At 34.8% G+C, this 27,562-nt stretch overlaps 1 protein-coding gene across 1 annotated transcript; it reads right to left on the bottom strand.

Annotated features, from left to right (window-relative positions):
* Window positions 1-81: 81 nt before the first annotated feature.
* Window positions 82-25,668, bottom strand: XI-I (myosin). Its single transcript, XM_022276070.2, has 38 exons — window positions 25,409-25,668; window positions 25,167-25,313; window positions 24,163-24,308; window positions 23,905-24,061; window positions 23,509-23,567; window positions 22,591-22,747; window positions 22,192-22,341; window positions 21,955-22,091; window positions 20,370-20,516; window positions 20,180-20,281; window positions 19,302-19,359; window positions 16,539-16,640; window positions 15,972-16,009; window positions 15,751-15,877; window positions 15,467-15,640; window positions 14,866-14,997; window positions 13,676-13,785; window positions 11,366-11,426; window positions 10,867-11,044; window positions 9,161-9,366; window positions 8,816-8,935; window positions 8,602-8,700; window positions 7,915-8,136; window positions 6,756-6,895; window positions 6,108-6,219; window positions 5,921-5,968; window positions 5,744-5,833; window positions 5,422-5,592; window positions 5,112-5,264; window positions 4,022-4,198; window positions 2,675-2,809; window positions 1,809-1,879; window positions 1,635-1,734; window positions 1,473-1,529; window positions 1,332-1,388; window positions 1,119-1,199; window positions 957-1,039; window positions 82-788 (listed from the first exon to the last, which is right to left on the bottom strand). The coding sequence occupies exons 1-38, from the start codon at window positions 25,526-25,528 to the stop codon at window positions 665-667; spliced, it is 4,548 nt and encodes a 1,515-aa protein (XP_022131762.1). The 5' UTR covers window positions 25,529-25,668; the 3' UTR covers window positions 82-664.
* Between the last annotated feature and the right edge of the window lie 1,894 nt (window positions 25,669-27,562).

The raw sequence follows: 27,562 nt of genomic DNA on the forward strand, positions 1-27,562 counted from the left end.
AGATGTGGCTTGTAGTTCATTTTTTTTTCTTTTAACACATGCAATAGAGAAAATGTCCAGCCTAAATATAACACATCTATCTATGGTGGTTAATTCAAATCTCTTCAAACGAAAAATAGAAAGACATTTAAGAAAAATGTGAGGTAGGGGTCACATTCGCTGGGGATTAGGCAAATATTCAAACTAATATAAGAACCTAACAATGTTTCTGAATGCTGGGGGGGCCTAGATTTACATCTATTTACATACAGTGCTATTTCCAGCATCATAATACAACGAATGGATTCCAAGTGAAATCATTTACAAATTGAAGAAATGGAAGCCTTCCTAGCTAAGCTATCTATTTCCTATTTCTGTAACAACTATATACTACCGACTACTTTAATCAAATGAATAGGGAAATGAGACCAGTTTTTCATCTGCACAAAGCTTGAGCAATGTCGAAAATCAACCATCGGGGTATTTGGGGGATAGCTGGTCAAGCTCCTGGGCAGTACGGTTGTCTTGCTACTCCATTGTCAAATCTCGACCTCAAGTTTGAAAATCATGATGAATAGGGGGAAAAAAAATTACTGGGCTCCATATTGACGGCCAATCCCGGGTAGGAAGAGGATGAGGTTCTGTCAGGATAGTTGTTTGTTTATGTGTCGTGTAAACTAACTAACTACTTTTGATGCTCGACCAGAAATTGAGCACAGGGATATTCTGACAAGAAAGTGGGAAGTTCAATGTCTGAAGGTTCAATTGCGGGAAGGGCCATATCTATGTCTTCAGTAGAGAATGGGATGCTGCAACCAATATACAACGATTAAAAGGATCATCAATGTACAAAAAGGGGGAAAAAGAAAAAGAAACCGGCTCGGTTAATAGCATCCAAGCTTTTAGGGAAACAATAGCTCAAATTTAACCAACCACTATATGGTAAAATTAAAAAAAAAAGGTAAAAAGAAAGTTACCTTAGATCATCATCCAACAAAAATGAATTTGAGGTTAAGTTCTGATTATCCTTGTTCAGAATTTCCCTCATTTGAGCGACCACCTAAAAACATGCTAACAGTTAACACAGATGCCAAGAAACAAACTTCACCAAGCAACTAGAAATGGAAAATAAAACTTGCCTCATTTGACACACTCTGAGTGCCATATTTGTCATCCCAATACATGGTACTAATACGATAAATTTGTCTCACTGTCAATGCCTGTTCAGTAGTCATAACATAAGAAGAGCCAAGTTCCAATAGTAATGATTCCTCAAGATATCCGGTAATAATGAAATTATTGGCCAGCCAATGAATATATCAGACAAACAAATAAAAGAGTAAAGACCATACAGGGCAAAGATCCTGTCGTATCTCTTCTAGTGATTTCTTTCTCTTCTGATGTATTACCTACGTATAATTCAAAATGGCATAATTAACCACAGTTCTACAACCATAGAGAAAGAGGGAGGGTAGTACAGCAAGCATATATACCAGAAACCCGACAGCTTGCCTTATATAGTTTAGCTCATGCCAAGAGGTCCCTGAATACTACAGTTTACAGAGATTCAAATTTAAAAAATAAGTTAAACATTCAATTTCGGACAAGAAATTTTAATACTCTCCAAGACTCCAACTATAGTATTTATTCACTACCTCATCTGTTGCATTGCCAATCCACTTCTCTAGTTCTGCAAGACCAGATTTCACATACTCACCATTTGAAAATGTACAACATTCACGTCGCAGAAGAAGGCTGAAACAAAACATCACGTCCAGATTTAATAAACAGTTTATTACAGCCTAAGGGGCAGAAATACAACCACATACCTATTAAAAAGTGAAATATTGATGAACGAGAACACCTGAGTAATCAATTTACGAATGAAGAAAGATGGTACCTGACAAGCATTCTTCAGGTCAACAGATAATACAATCCCAAAATTCACATATTTACTAGCTAAACCATAAGAATGCAGCAAAACAGATTGCAATTTATCAATTCCCTTCACATAAAAGGTAAATATAAAGTTGAATAATTGTTGTGTATTAAACTTGTACATGGGTATTGCTCAAGTAACTGCCAAGGAATATGAAAAAAAATAAAGGAAAGAGTCGGTAGATGGAGCTGGGTGGAGAGGTTGGTAGAGCTTTCGCCTATAAAGAGCACAAGGTCAGGAACCCATGGAACATTTTTGCTGCTTGTATCTGCTTCTTTCATGCTTAATAGTCGAATCATTAAGTTTTTATCCAAAAATAAAGTACTTGAAAATACATGAACTCGTGAAAGAACATAACTCAATATACAAAGAAAAATTCATGGAATATGCAAAATATCTATGGCACAAATATGATGAATACATAGATATCTATGTTGTAACTGGATCCCAATCTCATGTTTTAAGAGGGTTGGTTGGATTTTTCACCCTTTCTGAAGATGAAATTCTTAAAACTGTTAATGAGTAGGATAATAGAAAATCTCCAGATTTTATTAGTTCTACCGATATTTTCTTAAAATGTGCTGGAACATCTTTAAAAGTAAAAAGGTTTTCAACACTTACACCAGCTAAACTAAAAATCTACATAGCAAAGGCTTTTTCTCAACCTCTGATCTTATATTTTTATGTATTCATGCAAAAATAAAACCTAAATAAATCATATAATCAAACATCACGAGGATTATTTCAAAGACATACATGATTTTCATGTAATTGGCTCATCAAAGAATCCAAAAACTTTATAATGTTATCCCATGGACTACTTGTAGACAATTGAGGAACACCAGGCGATCGAGAGGACTTCCCAGCATGTACTCGTGCAGCTTTAGGTGCCTGACAAATAAACAAAAAATATTGCATTATCCAATACCTGTGCATAATGACTACTAAAAATGAAATTCTAGCAATTAAAATAGAGACAACAGGAAGAAATCAATGTAGAAGGAAGCTAGTCATAAACTTGAAAAGAAAAGTGGCTACAATTTACAATAAAAAGAGTATATCTTGAATTTCAATAAACAAATAAAAAGAAAAAAAAATGGGTCCATAAAGTAAGACCAGACAATAGGCAAGCATAGAATATCATAAATATATGATAAAAGAAAAAAAAATTATAGTTAGAAGGTACTTTTGAAGATTTAAAAAGGGGGCTTTTGCAAATTTATCACGTGATAGAATATTTTGTTTTTTTTTTATAAGACGTGATAGAATATTTTGCAAAAATGACCCGAATGTAATAACTTGTATATCAGTATTCTACTTCATATTAGATATATCAATGGTATACTTTATCAATGATATCAAACAGGTATATCAATATAGATTTTACCAATGATACAAAAATGGCATATAAATGATATAATATCACTAATAAACTTTGTCATAATACAAAAACAGTGTATTAGTGATATATTTTATTGGTATATTAGTGATATACGAAAAAAAAAATTGCTATATTTGTTGCTTCCATTATAATTGTAAAAACTACTTGAAAACATTCTCTTCGAAGCATTTAACAACAAACTAGGTGCTAATCAGAAAATATTCATTTCAAACCTACTCTCAGTAACATTTCCCCACAAACTTTAAATTGGGCATGGAAAAATATAAAAAATGCAGATCAGTGTTATCTTTGAAGGGAAACAAAGCAGTCAACGATGTAAAGTATGCAGAAAGAATGATCAACATACATCGCTTCAAATGGATACAATTAAAATCTAGAGTGCAGAAACCAACAAAGGAATTCAATGCAAACAATCAGTATATTTTTCAGTGGGGAAGACTGCAAAAATGCTTCGGCTAGTCTTTTGAAAAATCTTAAAATTAAACCAGCAAAAGCCATGTCACCCAGAACAAAATTGTTGAAATAAATAAGTTGAAGATATAAACTCCAATTTGTCATTTATTAGTCATCCTGAAACTCAACTACCAATTGTATTTAAACGAGCTCCAAGTTCACATTTCACCAAGTGGGTTCATTTATTCTTTCACAAGACTATAATGCAAAAATCAATATGATTCTCATTCAGGGACAAGAACAGTTACCTGAATACATGAACTCAACAATGGAGATAATTCTTTCTTCAAGTTATCACGGATCAAGCCAAAAATCTTCTCCACACAAGCAGTTAGTTGCTGTTTAAACAATATTGCTGGATACCTTGCTTCAAGATGAGAAATCCCATCTTCAAACCCAATATATTTGAAGGGTGATTTGAGTCCCTGTCATGGAAACAAGAAACAGTAAGCTGAAGGAAAAATACAAACCTTCCACCAAAATCAAACAAGCAACGCTTATGAGAGTTCTCCTAGTACCATTTCCTACCATTGATGAAACATGTTAATTTTTCAACCACTTGGCAAGAATCAATCAATCTCTCCGCTATTATTAAGTTTATTTATTTATTTATTATAATAATAATTATTTTTATAAGAACCGAGAGAATTTCATCATCAAAAGGGCTGATACAATAGACAGGGATACTGGGATAAAACCCCTAAAAGCCAAAGATTACAAAAAAGGCTCTCTGCTATTATTAAGTTAAATGTTAAAAACATTTAAATGAATGAAAATTACAAAACACCCACAAAGTTAAAGAAAAAACAGATTTTTCAATTCATTTGATGACAAAACTAGAAACTCATGCTGAATTATAGGCCAAAGATGGGGTGAATTTTGATTCTGATAACAAGTGGTTGAATTTAAATGAATGATTCTGATAACAAGTAGTTGTATTTTCTCATCATTATTGGTCTATACTTGTCCTAGATGGGGTGAATTTTAATATGATGCATTATTTTAGAACGTACAAAAGCTTTCATCAAAAGAAAGGGCAAAGAGTGCAAAGATAAAGCAACTCAATTAGGTTAAGAAATGGTTTCCACCATAAACATATGGAGGCAGGAGCAGGACTAAACTATTATCTTGAAAACAAAACGGCAGTTAATATTTTTACCGTACATAACACAATTTAATCAGAGGACGAGAAATCCTAGCAAGATCAAAATTTCTAAACAAGTCTAAAAAAATTTTCTTTGTACCAACATGGACGGTAACATTCACGGTTCACCTGAGTAAATCATTTAACCCTTGCATCAGCAAAAATCACAAACTCAAAAGAAATACTCAGCTCACCTGAGTAATCCTGCTAGCTAAGCCAGTAGAACCTGAGGAACGCTGAGTAGCTGTGCTCAAAAAACCATTTGACTTTAAATTCCTTTGTAGAAGGCATAGTAATGCAGAGGCGTTTGACAACCAATATGGCAAGGTAACGTTCTCATCCCCCGCCTGAGTCAATTATAGACAAATTTAAAAACTATAAGTAAACATAGGATGGAAAAGAAAAAAAAAATACAGGAGTCAGCTCAAGAACTTTTATCCAACTAAAGCATTGTTGACACAAGATAGTGAAGAGGAATGTCAAAGACTGAAACAAGAGAATGACCTTGAGAGCATCGTTGATTCCTTCAATTATGTAGTCAAAAATAACTGTTCGTTCTGATTCGAACGCATGCCACTTAAGAAGGCATTTGTAGATGATGCAAGCAGCCAGTGGCTTGTCACCTTTAAACCCCAAATCTTCTTTAATACACCTAGAAAGGACTTCATAGTTTTCCTGTATATAAAGTTTCTCATCATCATCCATAGAAAAGCTTCCACCATATGATATTTAAAATGGCTACCACTTATCATAAATATTTTTCCATGGATTTTCATGAATGGAAAGTTTAAATTCAAAACTGAATATTCAATTAAAAATGTAAAACCTGGTGCCTCTCTACGGTTAATTTTGGTCGCCGTGATTCAGAAAGGCCTTGTGAAAAAGGAGCAACCAGTTTTGTAGGTGTTGGTGACTCCTGTAACAAACATTTTTTTTTCAGAAGGATAACTCGGCAAAGCAATAAACTGGACCTCTATATACATATAATATTATATTATCTTACAAATATAGCTTTCCTATCAACATGAGGGACAAGCGCACCAGAGGATTTCTGTTTCACAGAAAAATTAATTTATCACTAAGTCATGAAGCAAAAGTAGGTTATATTACCAAATGAAAAGTCATATATAATTCATACGTACAAATTAGTACATGGGATTGTTCATACATTATTTCACAAAATATCTTACCTCCGATAATGCCCTTACAAAACCGGCTCGGTTGCTCCTTGGAGTTGCACTTAAGGCTTTCTGTCGCAGGACATGATTCTCGTCCTCTAAAACTGAGAGTTTCTCTTCAAGACTATATTTTCAAACAAAAAGTAGAAAAAGAACTCAGATGTGGTAGGAAAAAAACTGAAAAAGTACTGGAGAGTAAGGTGTAACATATAGAAAACCTCAAAAGAACCCATGATGAAATTGCGGTTAAATTACAAATTTGGTCCTTATGGGTTGGACATAGTTCCAATTTAGTTTTATGATTTTAAAAAGTTTCAATTTAGTCTTTATAATTGTAAAAGTTTTAATTTTGGTCATTCCTAATATTACCATATTGAGAAATTCCTTTAATGCAGCAATGAGTTGATACTTTCTATTTGGCTAATTGTGTTAGTTTACTAGGATTTAGGACGAAGTAAAAAGTAGAAGGGAATAAGTAGGTTTTTCAGGTGAGTAAAACACACCAAATTACAAAGACCAAATTGAAACTAAGCCAAACCATAGGGACAAAATTTGTAATTTAACCTAAAATTGTTTAGGAAACCAAACAAAAATAAGAGAAGGCATGATACTCAAGTGGTACAAAAAACAACATTTAATGTTTTGATTCAAGAATAACACCTTTTCACATTCTGTTGAAGCTTAACGCATTCCTGTTCAACCTCCTGCAACTTTTCATTTGTGTTGCTACCATCCTTTTGTGCCTCAACAAACTGAACCTCCAGAGCTGAGTTCTTTTTCTCCAGGGCATCCATAGCACTCTACGAGAATTCATGAACGACCAATCTTGAAATTAATACTAGAAATCCAGAAAAACTCGAAAGATTGACTTTTGCCCATACTCTGATTCAATTGTCATTTAACTTAAAAAAGGCAATTGTTACTCTAACAGTCTTACTACTTCCTATAGCTAACATAAAGGGCATAATTATAGTCTTTCAGTTTTTCTCAACATACAATAGCTTCATCCTTGTGTCTATCTATAGCCATAATGGAGATAGATAGAACTTTTAAGGCTTCCCTGGGTGGAGATTTCAAGGCCAAAGAGTTCCAGCCCATGGGATTCTAAATGTTTCTCATGGTGGTCACATGATAGATAAAATCCTTGATTCCAATAGTATATGTTCATGCATAGTAAAAAAACCAGCTAGAAAAGAAAGAAAGAAACGGAGAGGGAGGGAGGGAGGGAGGGAGGGAGGGAGGGAGGGAGGGGGGGGGGGAGGGAGAGAGGGAGAGAGAGAGAGAGAGAGAGAGAGAGAGAAGGCATACTACCAATGCGAGAGAGGGAGGGAGGGAGGGAGGGAGAGAGAGAGAGAAGGCATACTACCAATGCGAGAGAGGGAGGGAGGGAGGGAGGGAGGGAGGGAGAGAGAGAGAGAAGGCATACTACCAATGAGAGAGAGAGAGAGAGAGAGAGAGAGAGAGAGAAGGCATACTACCAATGCAAGAAAAATGTGGCAGAATTAGCCATAACTAATGTAAATTGTCATATAGTGTCTTATATGCATCTTTAATTATTCAATCTTGATGGAAATGTCAGAAAAACAGTACTCCAAGAATCATAGCAGAAGACACAAAGCACGAGAAGAACCTGCTGGAATTTCCAATATTTATAAATATTAGTTGTAAATATTTAGTCTTTCTTATTTCCTTATGTTGTAGTGGGTCTTTCTCTTATATAAGAAGACCTAGATGGCACATACTTGAATATATCATAATAATATTATTATCTCAAAATCAAGAGCACCATATTAACAGAAATGTCAATAGCAAAACTCACTTTTAGGAAAGCATTTTCTTTTTTTAGTTCAGCCACTGCTACACTGTCTCTTTCAAAAGCATACTTCTCCTTTGCCAATAATTCCACTTGATTCTGCAGCACAGCATTTTTGTTGCACTCATTGATTGCAGCCAATTTAGCTGAATCCAACTCCAGCCTCAACGATTCTAGCATCTTTTGCAATTTTAACATTTCGCTAGACTTAGCCTCTTCATTGGAAGCCTGCATTCACAACACTGATCTGTAAGAAAATGATGCTACTAACCAACCAAGAGCATCGAGAATGCAAAATCAAATAAGTCCACGGAGAGAGAAAGAGAGAACAAATAAAAAGGGAAAATGTAGAAAGAAGAATCTATCCCACGTCAGGGCCAATATAGCAAAAACCAAAAATGTAGCAAACCACTTAGATATATAACAGACATAAATCAGCAGTCCAAGCACTGGAAAATTACAATCACGAAATGCAGCTGTCTTTCTAGTTTCTTGTGTCACTTCGGTTTCAAGAATTTTTTTGTTATACTAATTTCTGGGGGTCCACGTTAAAAGTATACATACTTTTGATATACATCAACAACAATAATTAATTTACATAAACCTTTTCAGAAACATTTTCATCAAAAGGAAATAATTCTAGCTGGAACTGTTTTAAATAAGTGAACCAGTATCCAAGGTGAGTAGAAATACCCGTAATCTTTTTTCCAAATGCAACCGCCATGTAAGATCTTCCAACTGCTTCTCAAGTTTGTTCTTAGCTAAACGCAATGCTCCAGCTTCATTAGCCTCCTGCCAAAAGAGGAAAAGAAAAGGTGCAATGAAGAAATTCAAAATATAAAATTATTTAAGTCCCACATTACTCATAAAACTCATCACTTTCATCTTGTCCTCTCTGAATACTAACTTGTTTAAGTCTTCGAAGTTCCCTTTTTGCAAGCTTTTGCCTCCATCGACATTGTATTGCAATAATATAAGCTTGGTGGCGCTGGAAAACAGCACGAACCTTGAATGTCCTCCATCGAGCCTTAGATTTCAAATTACAAGAAACAGACCATTTATTGTCAGTCCAAAATAAAAATGAGTAATTTGTTTTCAAAAAATAAAAAGAAATGACAACAATTTACTTTATTCAATAAACATAACTGAAGCCTACATTCTAATCAAGAATTGCAATGATATGTACAAATTAAGATACAAACTAAAAATAAAAAAATCTACAACCGCTAACACGTAAAATAATTTAATTTACCTGAATTAATACTGCAGCTTTGTTTCTTCTATCATGCAAAAACCTATTGCGAGTAGCAAAACCACGAATATTGGACTGTATGGTCAGAGTAGCTGAATAGAGTTCCAGGTAGGTATTCCTCAAGGAACACCTGCGTAAATATTTTTGAATTGTAGTAGCAGCAGCGCTTTCTCGTTTTGCTACATAAAACCTTTGGGCAAGGCATCCTATAAATAGAATAAACCATCACTAAACCTACATAGCTAAAATATGTCTACGTTCATTTCATGCCTTGTGTATTAGCTTATTTGGTTGGGGTGGTAACATACAAATTATTCAAGGTAAAGTGGTAAGTAACTTGAAATTTTTCTTTTTATTTTTTATAATAAGAAATCAGAGCATAAAAAAAAATAAAAGGAGAAAACAAAAACCACCAGCCAAAAAGAACCCAAACCTACATAAAATGGCTCCAGTCCAAAAGAATAACACCTAACTAATAACTACAAAAGATCTTAGAAGTTAGAATCTGAAGTCCAAAGAGAGGTATTAAATTTAGTGATGTCCTAAGCCTCCTCACAAGACCTCTGAGCCCCTCCAAAAACTCTACTATTTCACTTCAGCAAAATACACCACAAAATAGCAAAAAAGCAAGCCTACCAAAGAACTTTTCCTTTACCATAGAAGGGAGGATAAAACAACATCTCCTCCACCATCGACCAACAATCACTACTAAGCATCAATGAAACCCCAAAAGTATTAAAAAAACCGCATCCAAATTGACCAGGCAAACTGACAGCTCTTAATTTTCAAAGATACAAGTTATTGCCAATTTCCGTAAGTTGACATAAGAAATTACTATTACTAGGTGAGATTATAGTAGAAGTGACTAATCAACTAGCGCCTACATCACAGTACACAGTGTCAGTACCAAATGGGGCAACCAATTATATCAATTTGAAAACACGTGGTCACCTTACCTTACCCACTATTTCGATCATTTTTAATGTCAATCAACCAGAAGTTGCAACAAAATTAAAATTTAACAGGAAAGTCAGATTTGTCATAAATGAGTTTTAAGGAATAGGTCAAATTTTAAAATTATCCGACTGATAATACATTAAGAAATAGGGGCTAGTGGTAAAACCCCAAACGGAGATGCTAATTTCTAACTTTACAATTAAGTACTCTAATACGTTTCTTTCTTTTCCAAACATGTCTTATCAATTCTCCTTTCTCCTCTCTCTAGTAAGATGTGGTTGGTACCCTTTCTGGTGCTTTAAGCTTATTAAATTGATGTTTCTAACAAGCAATATCGGGATTGATAATATGGCAGACGTCAATTTAAAAAAAAAATGAAATCCCATTAACCATGAAAAGTTATGGTGAAAACACATAGAATGGAGCGCAGCTGGAGACCAGATTTCAGTGACTACAAGAAATTATAAAACATATATATTCCTATGGAATCCACTGTCATCAAATGGTAATTGCCACGTGCTGAAGACATGGTAAAGTCAACTTGTTTGAATGATGTAATCCATACAAAACAACTATAGAACAAGCCAGTTCAGGTTCATGATTGCTACCATCTTAAATTGACATGAACAAGCTAAGAATAACAAATAAATGAATGGGTAAGAGAAGCCCAACCAAGTTTAGGACATCCATAGAAGCAATAAAGGGATGTCACGCTAGATAAATTTGAAGATAAAAGTAAGTAAAATAACCTCTGCAATATGCTTGGAGTGCAATTGCAGTAGAGCGTATCAATAGAAAATCCTTGCGTGCATGATATGTTTGTAATCGACGTTGAATACACTTTGCAGCACTATCCAACACTTCAGCTCTTCGAGCATCCAGAATGCCAATTTGACCAGCCCTAAGAAATACTTTGGTCCTACCCAACTACAATATAATAATAATTTGAAAGTAGGTAAATATTTCCACAGCTGCATGTTTGTTTAAAGTAAACACATCAGGCCCACACGTACGAATACAAAGATCAAAGGCACAATTATAAAACAAAAATATCCAAGAAGAAACATGAAACTGTATACTACAACAATTATTTCACATTACTGAGTGAAAATGAACAGAACTCAAACATCAATTTTTCCATATTATTCCTTAATGCATCACATGCATTCACATTCACGTTCACATTTTCATTTGCATACGCATTCAAGATAGGAGCAATTAGAAGAAAGGATTCAGATGGCAACTTACCTGAAAATTTTTTAGACTCAACTTTTGTAAAATCTTCTCTGTAATCGATCTTTCTTCATAGCTGCAATAACAAAATTAAGCAGACTTCATCATCATGCCAAAAGAAAAACAGAAACCTCGGAGAGAAAACAGAGAATGACAAAGGCGTCAACTTTCATATTTTGAAGAAAAACAAAAGGCAAGTAGAAAGACACGTTTCAAGTGGGAATTTTAAATTCTAAAAGGTTGTACCACTCCTTTAGAAAATAATAAATAAACAAAAGGCTTCTCAAAATATAGGAATGGGCTACAGAGGACTTCCCTTCAAACCACTATCAAGAGATCTGTTCCTAGCAATCAAAGGGACTGTAAAATGTAGCATTTGGAGGCTGCCACAGTTCTTGTAAATCTTTGTTCAATACTCTCTTGTGCAAGAAGTACCCTAAATTGGTTTCCAAGAAGATATGGAAATTCAAGTTTCCAAGAAAATTATTTTTTTGTGTGTGGTCTCTTTTGCATGGTAAAGTTAATACATGCAACCTTTTGCACTAAAGGAACTTGACTGTCATCTCGAGCCCTAACTGGCATGTGCCGTCAACCCTTTGTTGTGAGATCTCTAAAGACTGGTGGGTCTTATCTGATTTTGACTACCAAAGGCACTCTCCTGTGGGCCAATTCTTCACAAAAGGAAGGGGAAAAAAATTCTTCTGGAAGATTTTATTTTAGCAATCCTCTGAAGGATTAGGATAGTGGGGAACAAAAGAATTTTTCGAACAAGCGAAGGCACCTTGGCATTAGAGCCGACTTTCCACAAGATTTATAATATTTCCAGAGGCAACATGCCACAGTAGCTAATTGTTGGAATGAAAACCAACAAGATTGGGACCTTGCCATTAGAAGAGGTTTTTTTGATTGGGAAGTGAATAGTTGGCTGGGTCTACTTGGTAAAATTGATTCGGTTAGTCTCGGTCAAGGTATGGATAAATTGAGTTGGTCATTAGATCCCTCAGGGGCTTTTACTTCCAAATCAGCTTTCGTAAAGCTGTCAGAATATTGACAGCCCCCTTGATGAGTATGTGTGGAACTTTAGTGTTCCTAAAAAGTTAGAGGTGTTCCTTTGGAGCTTGGTTCATAGAAGTTCAGACCCAGGAGAGGTTACAAACGAAGTTCAGAAATTGGGCCTTATCTCCTTCAGTTTGTAGCCTTTGTTCAAAAATCGAAGAGAGCTTGGATCACTTGTTCTTGCATTGTGATTTTGCAGCTAAAGCTCGAAACTATTTGGGTTCTATTTTTGGGCTAGTTTTTTGTGCTCCTGGTTCTATTTATGATTAGATGATGAAGTTTCTAATTGGATGGCAGCTTAGAGGAAAGCAAAAGTTCTGTGCAGCCTAGAGGATGCCAGCAGACCCCCCTCTTCTGTTGGAAGCCACCCTCATCGGCCACCCATTTAAAATGGAAAAGAAATTACTCTGGATTAACTTTATCAGAGCTTTCTTTTGGATCACTTTGGAGAGAAAGAAATCACAGAACCTTCAATGATAAAGATCTTCCTAATGAGAGGCTTTTTGAGGCTATAGTTTACTTAGTTATTACTTGGTATAAATATTCCCCTTTGTTTCACCTCTATGGCTACACTTCCATTTTAGCCCATTGTAAGTGCTTCATGTAATCCCTTGAATGGGACTTCTGTAATTTCAAACCATCAATGAAATTGTTTCTTACAAAAAAAAAAAAAAAAAAGTTCCCTTTAATGTCTCTCCTAACCTTTCTTGCTAAAAAATGTTTGACACTCCAATTTTCTCTTCCTTCCCTCTAAGTTCACTCTCCCTAATTTATATTTCTCTCTTTCCAACCTATCTCTCTCCCTAACTTCTCCCTCTCTCTAACTTATCTTTCTCTACAATATCTCTCTATGTCCAACTTTTTTCCTCTATAACTTTTCCTTCCTATCCCTAATTTATCTTTCATATCTCTTGTTCTCTTAATTTACTCTATCTAACCTCTCTTAAAAATTTCTATTTGACATTTCTCTCAAATAATTTTTATTTCCCTCTTTGAAAATTTCTTAACTTTTCTCTTTTTCTCCCCAACATTTTAAAAAACAGAAAACAAATAACAATTATCAATCATGTTGATTTTTTTTATAAGAAACTTAACTTTCATTACCAAAACCATGTTTAATTTTTTGAAAAAAAAAAAGCAGAATAAAAAACTGTTACCAAATAATTACGTGGTTTTTTTTTTAACATAAAACAGAAGAATCAAAAACCAAAATGATTATAAAACCTGGCCAAAATGTATCAAGATGCATGATCTACAAATAAGACAAACCTTCCATCCAATAAATCAGGAACCAACAAACCAAAACGGTCTATAAACTCTGCATAAGTTCTTCTGGTGGGATAACCTGCAAGACTTATTCGAACAGCCTCCAAAACACCCTTCACTCAAACAAGTAAAAGAAAAATTACATTGTGTCCTATACAATTAAAACTAAAAACTACATGATGTTGTTGCACTTAACTCATATAACCATCTGCATGCATTAATTTTTATGAGAATCTAAAAAACATGAAATAATACAAAAGGACATAAAAGGATAGCCCAACAGAAAAGGCCAAGCCAGACTAACTATACGAAAAATGGCTAAATTGAAGGTCTACACACCAAGAAAATAACCCATATAACTAAGCGAAGGTTCATGTTACATCATAGGTTTTCTTAATCGTTATCATATCTAACGATCTTCCCTATTCCTATTTTCAAAAGCCCAACTGAAAATTTATCTCAGAAAGATATTGTTTCAGTGTCTCCTGAACATATGCATAAGGAAAAAAATCTAGAAATCGGACGTTTGTCTGTCTCAAGAACTTGAAGATATATTTTCCATATAGCTTGTAATTTTTACTAATTAGTTGTCCACAAGCTACAAATCTTATTTCTTAACGACAATGTTCAACACTGCTAGTGATCTAGTTCACACAATATAAAGATGCACACATATCTTAATAAGCTTTTCATAAAAATAGAACTAAGAAAAACATCCAATAGCCTTCCTCCACGAAGCATTATTGACTGAAGCTTCTCCTTGTCTGCTAAATAGAACTTGCGTTAAAATAATATGTCTACCAGTCAAGTAAGCAGGTTCAACTTTTAAAATTTTAGCAGCTCGGATTAAGGGGAAAAAAAAGGGTTGTGAATTCCATGGGTGTGGAACAAAAGTTATCCATATGAGGCATCATTATTAATTTTTATTTTCCTACTCAAAACACCTACAAAAAGTTAATTATTATAATACAGATAGAGGGTACAACAGAATACCATGTTTAAATTGAGAAATAATAAAATCCCAGGTGAGTGCAAAAATAATAGTTGGAAATTAAAATCAGCCTCACCAAGTAAACAGCCAATAGTCCACGCGAATGCAACAACTCAAGAAAATATATGGATAAACCATATATCTATCTGCACGTCTGAGATTAACAAGAAGATAAAAGTTTACAAATTTCCAGAAAACTGACCCCACAACGTAATTGGTGCAGAATGCTTAGATTCTCAAACTTCTGGGGCTTATTAAGAGAGTTTGGCTTCACACAGCGCACATAATGGGGCTCAGTTGAGTTCAGTGTCTCCATGAGGGCTTGAAGTTGTTGCTATTAGCACCGTGAAAATATAGACCAAATAAGATAGCAAAAAGAACAAAACAAATAAGCAAATATAGCATTCTAGTAAGTATTTAGTCTTCAAATAACAAGGTGCAAAATTTTGAAATTTCTATTACTCAAAGAAAAAGCTATCCAAACACTTCGACATTATGGTTATAGCTTTACTTGTTTCTTTTTAACGAGAAACAAACTTTTCTTTAAAATGAAAACATGCATTTATGCACTAACTACTAAGTCATTCTTTTCTCTATCTTCTTCTTGGGCAAGCAGTAGCATTCTTGAATAAATTCCAAAAGCCAACTATTCAAACGTCTTCTTACTTTCTTTCCTTAAATAACTCCAAATCTTTTCCAATACATTACCTCAAAATTACAATTAGCAAAGCTTAACCAACGCTAAGAATGCTGAGAAGGGGTACAAAAGGGTACATAGATTAAAAACATTTTCAAAATCTCACCTTAAATCTTGAAGCGACAGAAGAAAATTTATAAGATGATCTTGAAGATTCCTCTGGTAAGGAAGAGAAAAGGCCAGCAACAAAACTGCATCTAGAAGAAGCCAACAGATTGCAATGCTCTACGACAACATAATCACGATTTTTATCTAAAAAGGTATCTGTATGATAAGTGACCTACAGGAAGGTTTAAAAAACACAGCAAATTTACCTAAATGAACTTTTGAAGTAAATAATATTCATTTCCAATAATAAGGTCAGACATTTATATAGAAATACTAACACACCTTTCCAGCATAATGGGAAAGGGTAAAATCTGTTTCTGAAAACTTTGTTTTTTCCAACCGTGGATGTGTACGGAAATTCTGAAATAATTTGGTTGAGAATGTTTCATGGGTTGATCTTGGGAACATACTGCAAGAAAAAGAAAATGAGGATAAGGAAAAAGGGCAGAAGAATGATTTATAGTTAACACGCACCAATGGATATTGAATAACTCAAACTGTACCAAGCCTCATCCAGCAAACCAATGATTCCAATAGGTTTCTGCAAGTCATAGAGATAAATTAATAGTCAGGAGAAAGAAAATATGTGTGAGAAAGAGAAAACGGGTGAAAGGAAATATGTTTTTGTGCATGCGTGAACATGTAAGTGTGAGAAAGAGATTCTCTCAACTTTTTTTTAATAAGAAACCAGGAACAAATATATTCAAAATAAAGGCGCAAAAAACAGCCAAAGGGCTGGGGTAAAAGGGAACCCCATGAGCCTCCCGAGAGATTCTCTAAACTAAATACATCAATTAAAATCAACATGAAAAAGCACAAAAGTCAACTACTATAAGTTCAATAAGCAGTCCAGATCATGAAAATTGAGAATTATATAAATACAAGTTAACTATCATTCTTAATTTCACTCCTTGCAACCCTAATTATGCACAGAATCTCCATCTCAATCAAAGAATAAAGGTTGAACAGGTCTAAAATCATACTAAATGTGTTTGAACTTCAGTAACCTAGGAATCAACCCATAAATAGGAAAATGAGATTCAAAATAAAACAGAGGAATAAGAAAAAACCTTCTCAATCAAATCCAACACATCCTGGTTGTCAATGAATTCAATGTAGCTCCAATTTATTTCCTCTTTGCTATACTCCTCCTGCTCCATCTTAAATACATGCTGAAAGAAGTATTTCTTTAAATGAGAAACCAAACTTTCATTGAGAAAAGAATGAAAGAGAACAAAATACCAAGCCAAGGGGCTAAAAAAAACTTCAATCCAAAATAATGAGAACTAACAAATAATTACAAAAATCCTTAGAGATGGATGCCCACGTGGAGTCATAAACCTCGCCAAAGACCATATCTCCTCCCACCATCCCTAGAAGTTCTATTATTCCTATCTCGTCAAAAGCCCCACGTGGCTGCAAAGAAACCAGCTTGCCACAAACTCTGGCCCTTATCTTTAAATGGAGGAAGCACAAGGACCTCCTCCACCATAGACCTATGATCTCTACTCCCAGCCAAGCAAACACCAAACACCTGGAAGAAGCAACACCAAACAGAGCAAGCAAACTGATAACCCCAAATGAGATGATCCAGATCCTCAATCGCGTTCCTACAAAGACAACACCACCCCGGCCCCACCACCGGAAAAAAAAAATTCTCGACTATATTCACCCTCCGAAGTAAAACCTACCAACCAACACATTTGACCTTCTTTGAAATTTTGACCTTCCACACCACAGGAGAACAAATGGCAACTAGAGGAAAGGATCACACAAAAGACTGAAATAAGTGCGGTAGGAAAACCCCTTGGAATTAGGGACCCAAACCTCCCCCAAATCCAAAAAGATATCTCCTAACAAAGAAAGAAGGTCCATCACATAAAAGTGGGGAAGATTTTTTCTAAGAAACAAACTATGAGGAAGCCCACACTAACATTTGGCAGTCACCAGCTCCACCAAGTATAAAGGCCTGTTGAAGACACTTGGCTTGGCGCCACACCCTTTTAAAAGGAAATCTAGAACAAAGGGGTGTGATGCCCAACCAAGTGTCTTCCCAGAAAGAAGTTCCAAGACCATTCTCCACAACAAATTTCACAAACTAAGAAAAGAAAGGAATTCCAGAGGAAATGGATCTTCAGGGGTTTCTGAAAGCGCTTTTGACCCCAACCCAAGGCCCACTCAAAGGGATGGGGACCCCGTATTTGCTAACAATAACCCTATGCCATAGAGAATCAACCTCCAAAGAGAGTGCCAAAGCCATTTAGCAATGAGAGCCTCGTTACAAAGCCTCAAATTACCAATTCACAAACCTCTTGTCTATCGGTTTCAACACGACTTCCCAGTTCACTAGATGAGACCCTTCGCCTCCTCTACCCTCCCACAAGAAATCTCTAAAAATTCTCTCCAAATTTTTGCTAATCGAGATAGGAAGCTTAAATCCAGAGAGGAAGTATTGTAAGACAAGATACCACTCTAGGACTAATTGGATGAGGGTTAACCTACCTGCTTGGAGAAATAAGCTCTCTTCCACGAGGAGAAATGCTTTTGAAATTTTTTCAAGATGGGGTTCCAAAATGCCAAACACCTAGGATTATGCTCAAGAGAAATCCCAATAAGAGGAGGAAGCAAACCTGCCTCACAATCCACTAAAGAAGCCCAACCACTTACCTTCCCCCTATCACAATTAATGCCAATGACAAAGTAGTTCCCTCCATTGATCTTCAACCATGAGATAGACTCAAAAACAAAGAATCTAATTGAGATGGATGAAGATAGCATCATCCATAAAATTGCCATCGCAAGATGTTAAAAATTATCCTTCCCAATCCTAAAACCCCCAACCCAATCACACCCTTATCCACCCCCTTGAACCCATCCAGCTGAGAATGTCCCCCGCCACTCAAAAAAGAAGAAATGAGAAAGGCAGTCCCTCTCAAAGCCCTCTAGTTGCCCAAATCTTGCTTCTAGGCCTATCATTAATAAGTATGGAATATTTAGCAAACCTGATGCAATTCCAGATCCATGCCTTCCACCCCCAAAAACTAACATCTTCTCGTGGGTTTTTTAATCCCTACAACAAATGACAACCATGTTTCCACATAACAGTTCAATCTTTTAAGTCCTCTCGAGACAACCTACTCTACCCTTCATACTCAACCAGGGGTCAGACGGTTTCTTCTTAGCCACTAACACACACATCTCAGCATCAAAGGCAAAGTCAATTTCCTCACCTAAATACAAACTTCCATCCCTCACCCCTAACTCTCAATTTTTATTTCTCAATTTTTAAGCAAAGTAGCAAATGAGGTAGTGGACGGTACGAAAGGCTTAACTACAGCAACAGGGCGACTAGGCATAGATGAAGAGGGAGCATATGTTAACAAGCCATCTAGCTTCTCCATAACAACCTCCAGCCCCCTTTCTTTTCCTTGGGATAATCAATGAAGACTTTCTACCCTTAAAAGGCTCCATAGAAATAACATAGCAACCCCTCTACTTACAGATTGGTTGAACCCATGAAAGACACCACCTCCTGAAGAACAATTATACCCTCGGTCTAGAGATGAGAACTGCAAGACAATCTCTCACCCACACTATCATCCCCAACACAAACCTTAACTTTGATGATTCCCACTTGGTCCTTACAGCACTCTTCAACCTCCACCATTATAAAATCTCTCTTGCTAAACACAAACTTCTTCCTCTCTATCCTCACCGAGAGAGAACTAGCCCCCCCGACACTCATGACCCTCTTCTACATGCTGAAACAAGTGGAAAATATCAAATACTATCTATGATCTGCAAGATGTAATAAAAAGAACAAAGCTTCACACCTCATTAAAATGTTGCTGGAGCTTTTCATTTGCAAAATTGATGCAGAACTGTTCAAAACTGTGTGAAAGAAATGTGTTAATGGAACGATGGATAACAACAATGGTATACCAAGACACAACTCAAAAAGATCAACTGTGACTAGAAAAACAATTAATTTTGAGCAGTCAAGTTGGATAGATACTTGACTCCAACTGTGTAAAGACAAGAAAAATAATCCTATAAGCTAAAAGGATGCATCGAAATAGAAAATTAAAATAAAAAGAAGCATTATGAGAGATTTTAATAGCTAATAAATAGGTACAGTTTCAATTACAAGGGCAGGAACCATGCAAGACATAAGAATTTTTTCAAGTGTCAAGATCTCGTTCCAGAAAAAACTCAAAACACCATACAGCAACATCCTATTAGTTATTGAAGATAAGTAGCAACTTCAAAATACGAAGTGGAGGCTCAATTTTTATAAACTAGTCCATAATCGCACGTGAAATGCTAGTTGTATTTTGCTATGTTAAAAAATGAAGTTTGTTAATGAGTTCAAATAAATGTCACCATTAAAATATCTAAACGATCAATATGTATTAAATATATTATAATTAATTAATATTTAATTGTTTAAGAGTATTAAAATGATAAATCTAATGTAGTTTTTATCACTAAATTAGTATTGTAAACAAAATTTAAAAAAATCATTGATGATTACCCTTTTTTATTTAGAACATTAAAATTATTGATGTTTTTATTTGAAAACCAAAGATTTGTCCAACTTTAAATTTCAAATTCAATGCACTATGAAATCATTTATTTTAAAATAAATTATATGAGACTGATAGTGCAACAACAAATGTTCAAAAATAAGTGCCAGAGGTAAGGTGATTACCTATTGTCCTTAAAGCATTCAAAACCATAAATGTCCAATAACCCAATTTGAAATTGAGAATTCGAATCTTGCCCAACAGACCGATTAATCTTATCAACAAGCCTGAAAAAAAAAAGCACTAATACATGAAAAGGTGTGGCCCAAATTAGTGTAGTAAGTCAATACAAATTGAAGTTGCAGTACTTCACACCAATCAAACAGACGAGCATAAACAGTCTTTGCCAATGCATCCCGGCTAGCAATGGCACCATCACAGTCTAGAGCTTTAACAATAATTCCTTCACGAGTTTGAATCGAACGAGTACAAAGGGCTGTGACCAAGAGGTTGGAATCACACCTAATTGTGAGAACGCATATTTAGAAATTGGCAGAAAAGATACATCAAGGAAAGAGATCAGCCATGCATGTCATCGTAAAATTCCTAAAAGGTGCAGTAGATTGTAGTCACACAGTTCACCAATGCAAGCCCTAAACAAAATGCAATAGATGTCCACGATTTTGACAAAACAAACTAAAAAGTCATTGGAGGAGCACTCATAACACAGTCAACGCAATTAATCACAACCATCAAAGCTTGATCATCAATAAAATAAAGTGGAATTGCAAAGATTGGATGGCCCGGAAAGCTGGGCATGGTTTGAGGCAAGTTATAGGGTATATTAGATACAGGCTGAAATGGCCAAAGCTGAGATAACATCATTAGGGAAGAAGCAAAGTGGATGGTGCCAAGAATTGAGGAACGGAAAGGTACACCTTTCCTTGAAAGGCTCGTGGAGTAACATATTTCAAAAGCAGGGCCAAAAAATATTCCAATTTCGGGCCTCAAATTCCTACATGATGCACCTAATATAGGTACTGGGACTGACATGATTTTTGGCAATTCATTATGGGAGAGGACTAATGTAGATTTATGGACGTAAATGTGGGAAGAACAAATGTTTGAACGATGGTAGCAAAGAAAAAGGAACTACTTGGGATTGGAGGAATGTCGAATGCATTGCATACATGCTAGAAATTCGAGTTTTTTTTCAGCTAATTAGACAAGTTCTTCCCATTATCTTCCCTAACCTAGCCAAATGAAGTGCGACTTGTTAAGAATATGTATAAAAAAATTAAATATATCCTAATATAAGCTTTTGTATTTCATGTTAATTTAATATAGTATAAGAATATAAGGTTTATTAAATACACTCTTATCTATCAACATAAGCTCTTGAGTTTAGTGGTAATTTAACCTAACCCAACAATTCTGAGGTTGTACCATAAGTGTTGATATAATAAACAGTTGCTTTTCACCCTCTTTGAGTCTAGATGCAAGTCTTAATCTAAGACCAAGATCAAGATAAGAGTACAGATACCGCTTTGAGTTAGTACAAATATGGCTTTGAGTTAGTACAGATATGGCTTTGAGTTACCTCTAGTCTTTCACACTCAATTCTCAAGCGAAAGTTATGTGATGTCAAGTTGGGATTGAAACCGAGTAGACTCAACGCAAATGTTGGTGCATCCATTGCAAAACACCCAAACAAAATATTGGCTAAATGGATTTCACACACAAAACACACACAAATACAAGAAGGAACCAGGTTAAATGTAATTAAAAAAACAAGGGGAAGTTATCAAAAGAAGAGTTAAAACCATGAATACATTTTTTTGTGTAAGACTTAAAAACAAAATTTTAAAAAATAGGCAACAATAACTACAAACTTAATTTAAAATATTGTAATCTGATAAAGTCTAATCAGTATTTTTCCAAGCTTCCCACAATCACCTACATGAGAAGATTAGAAGCCATCCCTATATGAAAGGTAGACTTTTCATCCTTCAAGACTGAAGAGTCGTATTCTTTTCCAGGAGAAAACTCAATGTTCCCCAGATGCAAAATTGCAGCCAAGGTACGAAAGATAGCTTCCTGATAAGATGATAGAACCAGAACACATTAAGAAATTGTGCCATGTATAATTTACCATGAAAAGACAAGAAAAACCTATATTGATCTGTTTCTCTCAAACCTGATCCTCGTGACTGATACCAACTATATTCATTGCCCTCCTTGTCCTAATATACTCCTCAGCATTGCTCACGCCATCTAATTCATAGGTCTTGCTTTGATTTAAGTACCGAAAATGACTTGGGTGGTCTAACTTGTACTTCTCTGCATCCTAAACATGAATACAAAAAAAAAAAAAGAAACAGAAGAAGAAGAAGAAGAAGAAAAGATATTGACTTCCCTCAAGAATACGCTAAACATCAAAAGCATGATATATCATCAATACAATATTTTCATTAAGAAATCAAGCAATCAACACACTGTAAAAGCACGGACATTAGGGAAGAGAACATTTAAAACAAACAAACAATGACAACAACAGAATTAAAATGAGACATAAGGAATATAGGAAAGTTGTTACCCTTCCAGATGCACATAGCTGATAAAAACAGTGATAGTTCCTCTCGGGGTTCGTGATTTGTACTACACGAGAACGTTCCAGAAGATAAGTTCTGATTGCAGCACCTGATATTCTACCATTTGCATCAAACTGGATCTCAACAAACTTCCCAAAACGACTGTGATCAAAAAAGAACAAAACAAGCCAATGAGTAGTAACATCTTGAGTCAACTTAAACTAATGTATCGACATAAACCATCACAGAAGTATATGCAAACTACCATACCTCAGGTTATTAGCATTATTCATGCATTGGTGCTATTCTGTTTCCTAAGACTGGGAGAATGTTCATTTTACCTACCAAATACTTTCTCTAAATAACTTGGGGTGAGCAAGTATCCCCTTGTCTCAAGATTATATATTTCCATTCAATGTTATACCTTGAAACAGGGTTTCCCCTTATAAAAGGCAATCAACAGAAACAAGCACCAGGACAATGATAAGGTCATTATATCGTCAATGAATAGGAAAAGTCGATAGGTATAACAACCTAAGATAGCAAAGCAACAAAAGTATGAGATTTGATATGATAAAACTAAATACACAGTAGCAATAAAGTACTTGGTGATCTTGCATTGAGCAATATAACATTTCTATTCATGTGCTCATAAAATAAAGGAGAATGAAACATTGTATCTCTTTGAGAACAAAAAGCATAGGATGAAGAATGATAGAGAAAATGTAACAAAATCTCATGAAATAGGTGGTTGGTGGTTACAGACTAGCATGATGTAAAGGGGTAAAAAGATTCATAAACCAGCAGAGCCAGTCTTCAAAATGGTCTAATGTAAATGATACTCAGAGCAATGACAATTTTAAAAATTAATAATAAAATAAGGTGCATAATAATAATAAGTTCGAGAAAAAAATTTTACCCACCTTGAATTATCATTTCTTACCGTCCTTGCGTTACCAAATGCTTCCAGTAAAGGATTTGACTGCAACATGCAAAAAGTGAAAGCATTGATACCATAACTTGCAGAGTGTTGTTACTACTGTATGATGAAAAATGCAAATTTAATGCCATGCAACTACATCAAAAACCTACATTCTTGCCGTAAATGAACAGTTTATCATTTTTTAAATGAAAAATAAACTGCTGCAAGATCAGTCCTAATACATACATCCAGAACATATTTCACGTGTCTTATTTGCAACAAAAATCACTGTTTTTAAGCTAATTAAAACTTCCTCCAGGAAAATTATGGTGACCACAAACAAATCTAAATCAAAATGGTACAGTATAGAATTAGATTAACATATAGTGACTCTCACTTCAAGAACTTGTTGCTCAACGGTTCTGTCATTGCCTGAAGCTCGACCTCCGACAAACGTAAGATATTGCATAATCAATTTTGTTGTCTCAGTTTTCCCTGCCCCACTCTCTCCACTGACCAATATAGACTGGCTTCTACCCTCACTAATCATTGCTCTGTGAGAGAAAAGAAAATATATTAACCCCCCCAAAAAACATAGCAATAGCATATATAACTGGGTCACAATTTAAATTTCTTTTCCTAAAATTTGGCCTACCTATATGATGCATCAGCAACCGCAAATACATGAGGGCTCAATTCCCCAAAAGGTGCTCCCTTATATTGCTCCATCATGTGTACATTGTATAGATGGGGAAGCTTTGTGAACGGATTAACAGCAATCAAAATGCTACCGGTATATGTCTGACAGGAAAAAAAATGGCAAAAAATAAAAAGTATTAATCTAGACAACCAAAATGGCAGATAGAGTAATTTGTCCAGAGTAAAAATTCTGCCCTGATTCTCGCTTGACAAGACATTATCATATTTATATTGTTATAACCTCGACAATGAGCAAATATTTGAAAAATTAACTGTCTTTCACTTCTAGGTTTACCAACTCTTTTAGCATAATCTTCGCTTAAAATGCCAAGATCCAACTAAGCATGGCATGTAAGAGTATGGGTCCCACTTAACAATCAAGTAAAGTTCTGACCACACTAAAAACCTAAAGAAGATTCAAGAAGGAAGTCCTGTATTACGAATAAAGGTTGAAATCCAATCACATTGTGATATAAGGAGGCACAGAGCTATATAAATGAATTTTCAAGAGTAAATAAGCTAGGATTTCGACGTGTACTAAAGGTACAAGTGCTTCAATGACAGCTTAGCAAATAAGCTATCTATGCCAACAAAGTAAAAGTTTCCCAGCATAGTATAATAGTGCTCACGTAGTCAGCTGCTTGTTGAACTCGAGCACTCACAACATTCCATTAATTGATAACAGGGATGCTAAACTTTGTGGTGTTAATTCATTGAATTATAACAGAAGCCGCACCATATGTCAGACATAAGACTACACAGATGAAATACTCAAATAACCTCCATATCCAATCCATTATATGACTATTGCCCTTGTGGTAAAAAAATAACTAATAAGTTCATTAACCAAGATAAATTATAATTAAGTATACATTTAGCCATAATTAACTATCTTAAAGACAAAACTCGCACAAACAACTAATCTGTCCATCTTCAGAGTATTGTGTAACTATATCTTACATATATGTCATTGAGAGAATATCTTCTTTGAAGATTGTAAAGCACCCCAGGCTCATTCAAATAGGTCAACTTCGTCATGTCGTCCACCCCTCCATGGTCGTCCTCGTCCGCGTCCCTCGGCAATAGCTTCTCGGGAAGAGCCAAGACCTACAGTTGACCAGCAGAAAATACAGTTGAGAGCATCATTTCGTAAGGCGTCAAAATTCTGAAAAGTCGCCGAGGAGAAGGAGAGGGAAAATCACCTTCTTTGCATTAACAGTTGCAACTCGCACTTGCTTACCAACGAAGTCGAGGACTTCAGCTGCTACCCAAGCAAAATCTCTGTCTTCCACCCAGACTTTAGAGCCCTTGCGTAGGCTCATATTCGGTTGCTGGAGACAAAGCTTGAACAAAAAGAATGTGAAATCAAAAGCTCTATAACGAAGAGAATTTGAAATCGAAACCCTAATAATGGAGAATGGACAAGATAGAGACAGAGCCAGAGAAAAAATGGTGTTGCAGAGGCATTGTTTTTGGAAAAACCTTTGGGTTCCCGCTCTAACAGGTGTAAACTTGAGTCTCAAAAAAAAAAAACCCAGAAAAATTAAACGGAGAAACTGGGCAAGATATTTATAGCGTAGTCGACACGTCACCGGCTACTGCTCCCAGTACATGGACTCGATTCTTTTCTTTTCTTCTCTCTTTTTTTCTTCTCTTTTTTCTTTTTAACCGGCGGTTTGTTCAACAACGGCTCCCTTTATCCTCATTTATTTTCCGTTTGCTAAATCTTTTTTTTTTTTTACTCCCACGCGCTCCACTGGGAGCGTCTTACCCGCCAACTGATATTTATATAAAAGTAGGTTTTGAAATTTTGAAATTTTAAAATGATTATGTTCGTACTTTTGTCTCATTCTCCTCCAAACAATTATCTTTTTGTTACCCGATTACTTAAAATTTTCATTTTTTATGTTGGTTCTACTGCTTAGCGTGATCATTTTCATTCTAATTTAGGACCATTAGTTAGATTTCTTGAGTTTTTTTTTTTTTATAGACAAAAAGGGCATAAAGTGTTATGGAGAGTTATTTTCATAAATAAGTATCATATTATGTATTATTTATGACATACATGTGTTTTTTTTTATGATTATCTACTCTAGTTACATTGTTGACTTTTTTTATTAGTGTTATTTGTGCTTTTTATATACTTTTTGTTTTATTAGTATCATTATCTCGAACGATGAGATTTTTAATTTGGTTGTAACTTAGTTATGACTATTATGAAACAATTTTCATACGAGGAATGTTAGTTATTTCATAATTGTATTTATATTTATGTTTGTTTCGAACGGATCATGAAGGGGATTTATGCCACTAATTCATTGCAGAATAAATGATTTGTTGAGTCGAGATTGTCATCTCAAACATACCAATATTAACATTGATAGTACGTAAATGTATCTCGTTGTCCAAGTAATTGTTTGAAATTTCTAGAGCTACTCGTTGAGACAAACAAACATTTACGATTTGTTATAGCTTTGACAACCACATGAACTATGTTGAACATGAGTGTATGTTGTAAATTCTATAGGTTTTTTCTTTCTCTATTTATTTATTTTTTTCAATGGACCAATTAATTAGAAAACCAACAAATAAAAAAGTTATATAATGTGGGAATAAATAACTTCTCCATGTTCTTTTCAATCGCCTATCTTAATAATGAGGTGCATTAAATAACTTTATTTGGACATCTAGTGCTTTTTTATTAATATTAATTGGCTCATTACGTGGTTTGTTTGTAGCCTACTGGATACATCACCATTATTTTAAGTCTTATATCTCAATTTGAGAGGTTGCGAGTTCGAACCTCACCCTCTATGTTGTCTTAAAAAAATCACTATTATTTTGATGTAAAAATAATGAGATTGAATAACTTTGTTTGTTTGTTGAAAAATAGCACAAAAAATTGTGTGTTTTTATATATAGCATTAGTTTTAATTGTTACAAAAATACCATATGACATAGATGACAAAATTATAGAATCACGCTAGACCAACTAAAAACCAATTTGGTGACATTTAGTATAATATATCGAATTTGAGTCCACGTTTTTTTTTCGAATATATATATATATATATATATATATCTTAACTAGTTGAGCTATAGTCGTGGTACATTAAGAGAAACAATGTAGTCATTTTTTATAAACAATTTATTTTAAGACGATACACTAACTTTTAAAACTTCGTAACGTTAAAATAATTATAGTTTCATATCACACCATATCCCATGCATTGATTTGTTTACAAGAGGAAAATTCATTAGTTACCCATCAATCTAGTTAATCGTATAAATTTTCACCATAAATGTTAAACTCCATCAATCTATACCTTAACATGAGATAAATGTTCGAAATCTAT

This window comes from Momordica charantia, assembly GCF_013281855.1.
Source record: "Momordica charantia cultivar OHB3-1 chromosome 8 unlocalized genomic scaffold, Mcharantia_2.0 BLBB01000008.1, whole genome shotgun sequence".
NCBI lineage: Eukaryota > Viridiplantae > Streptophyta > Magnoliopsida > Cucurbitales > Cucurbitaceae > Momordica > Momordica charantia.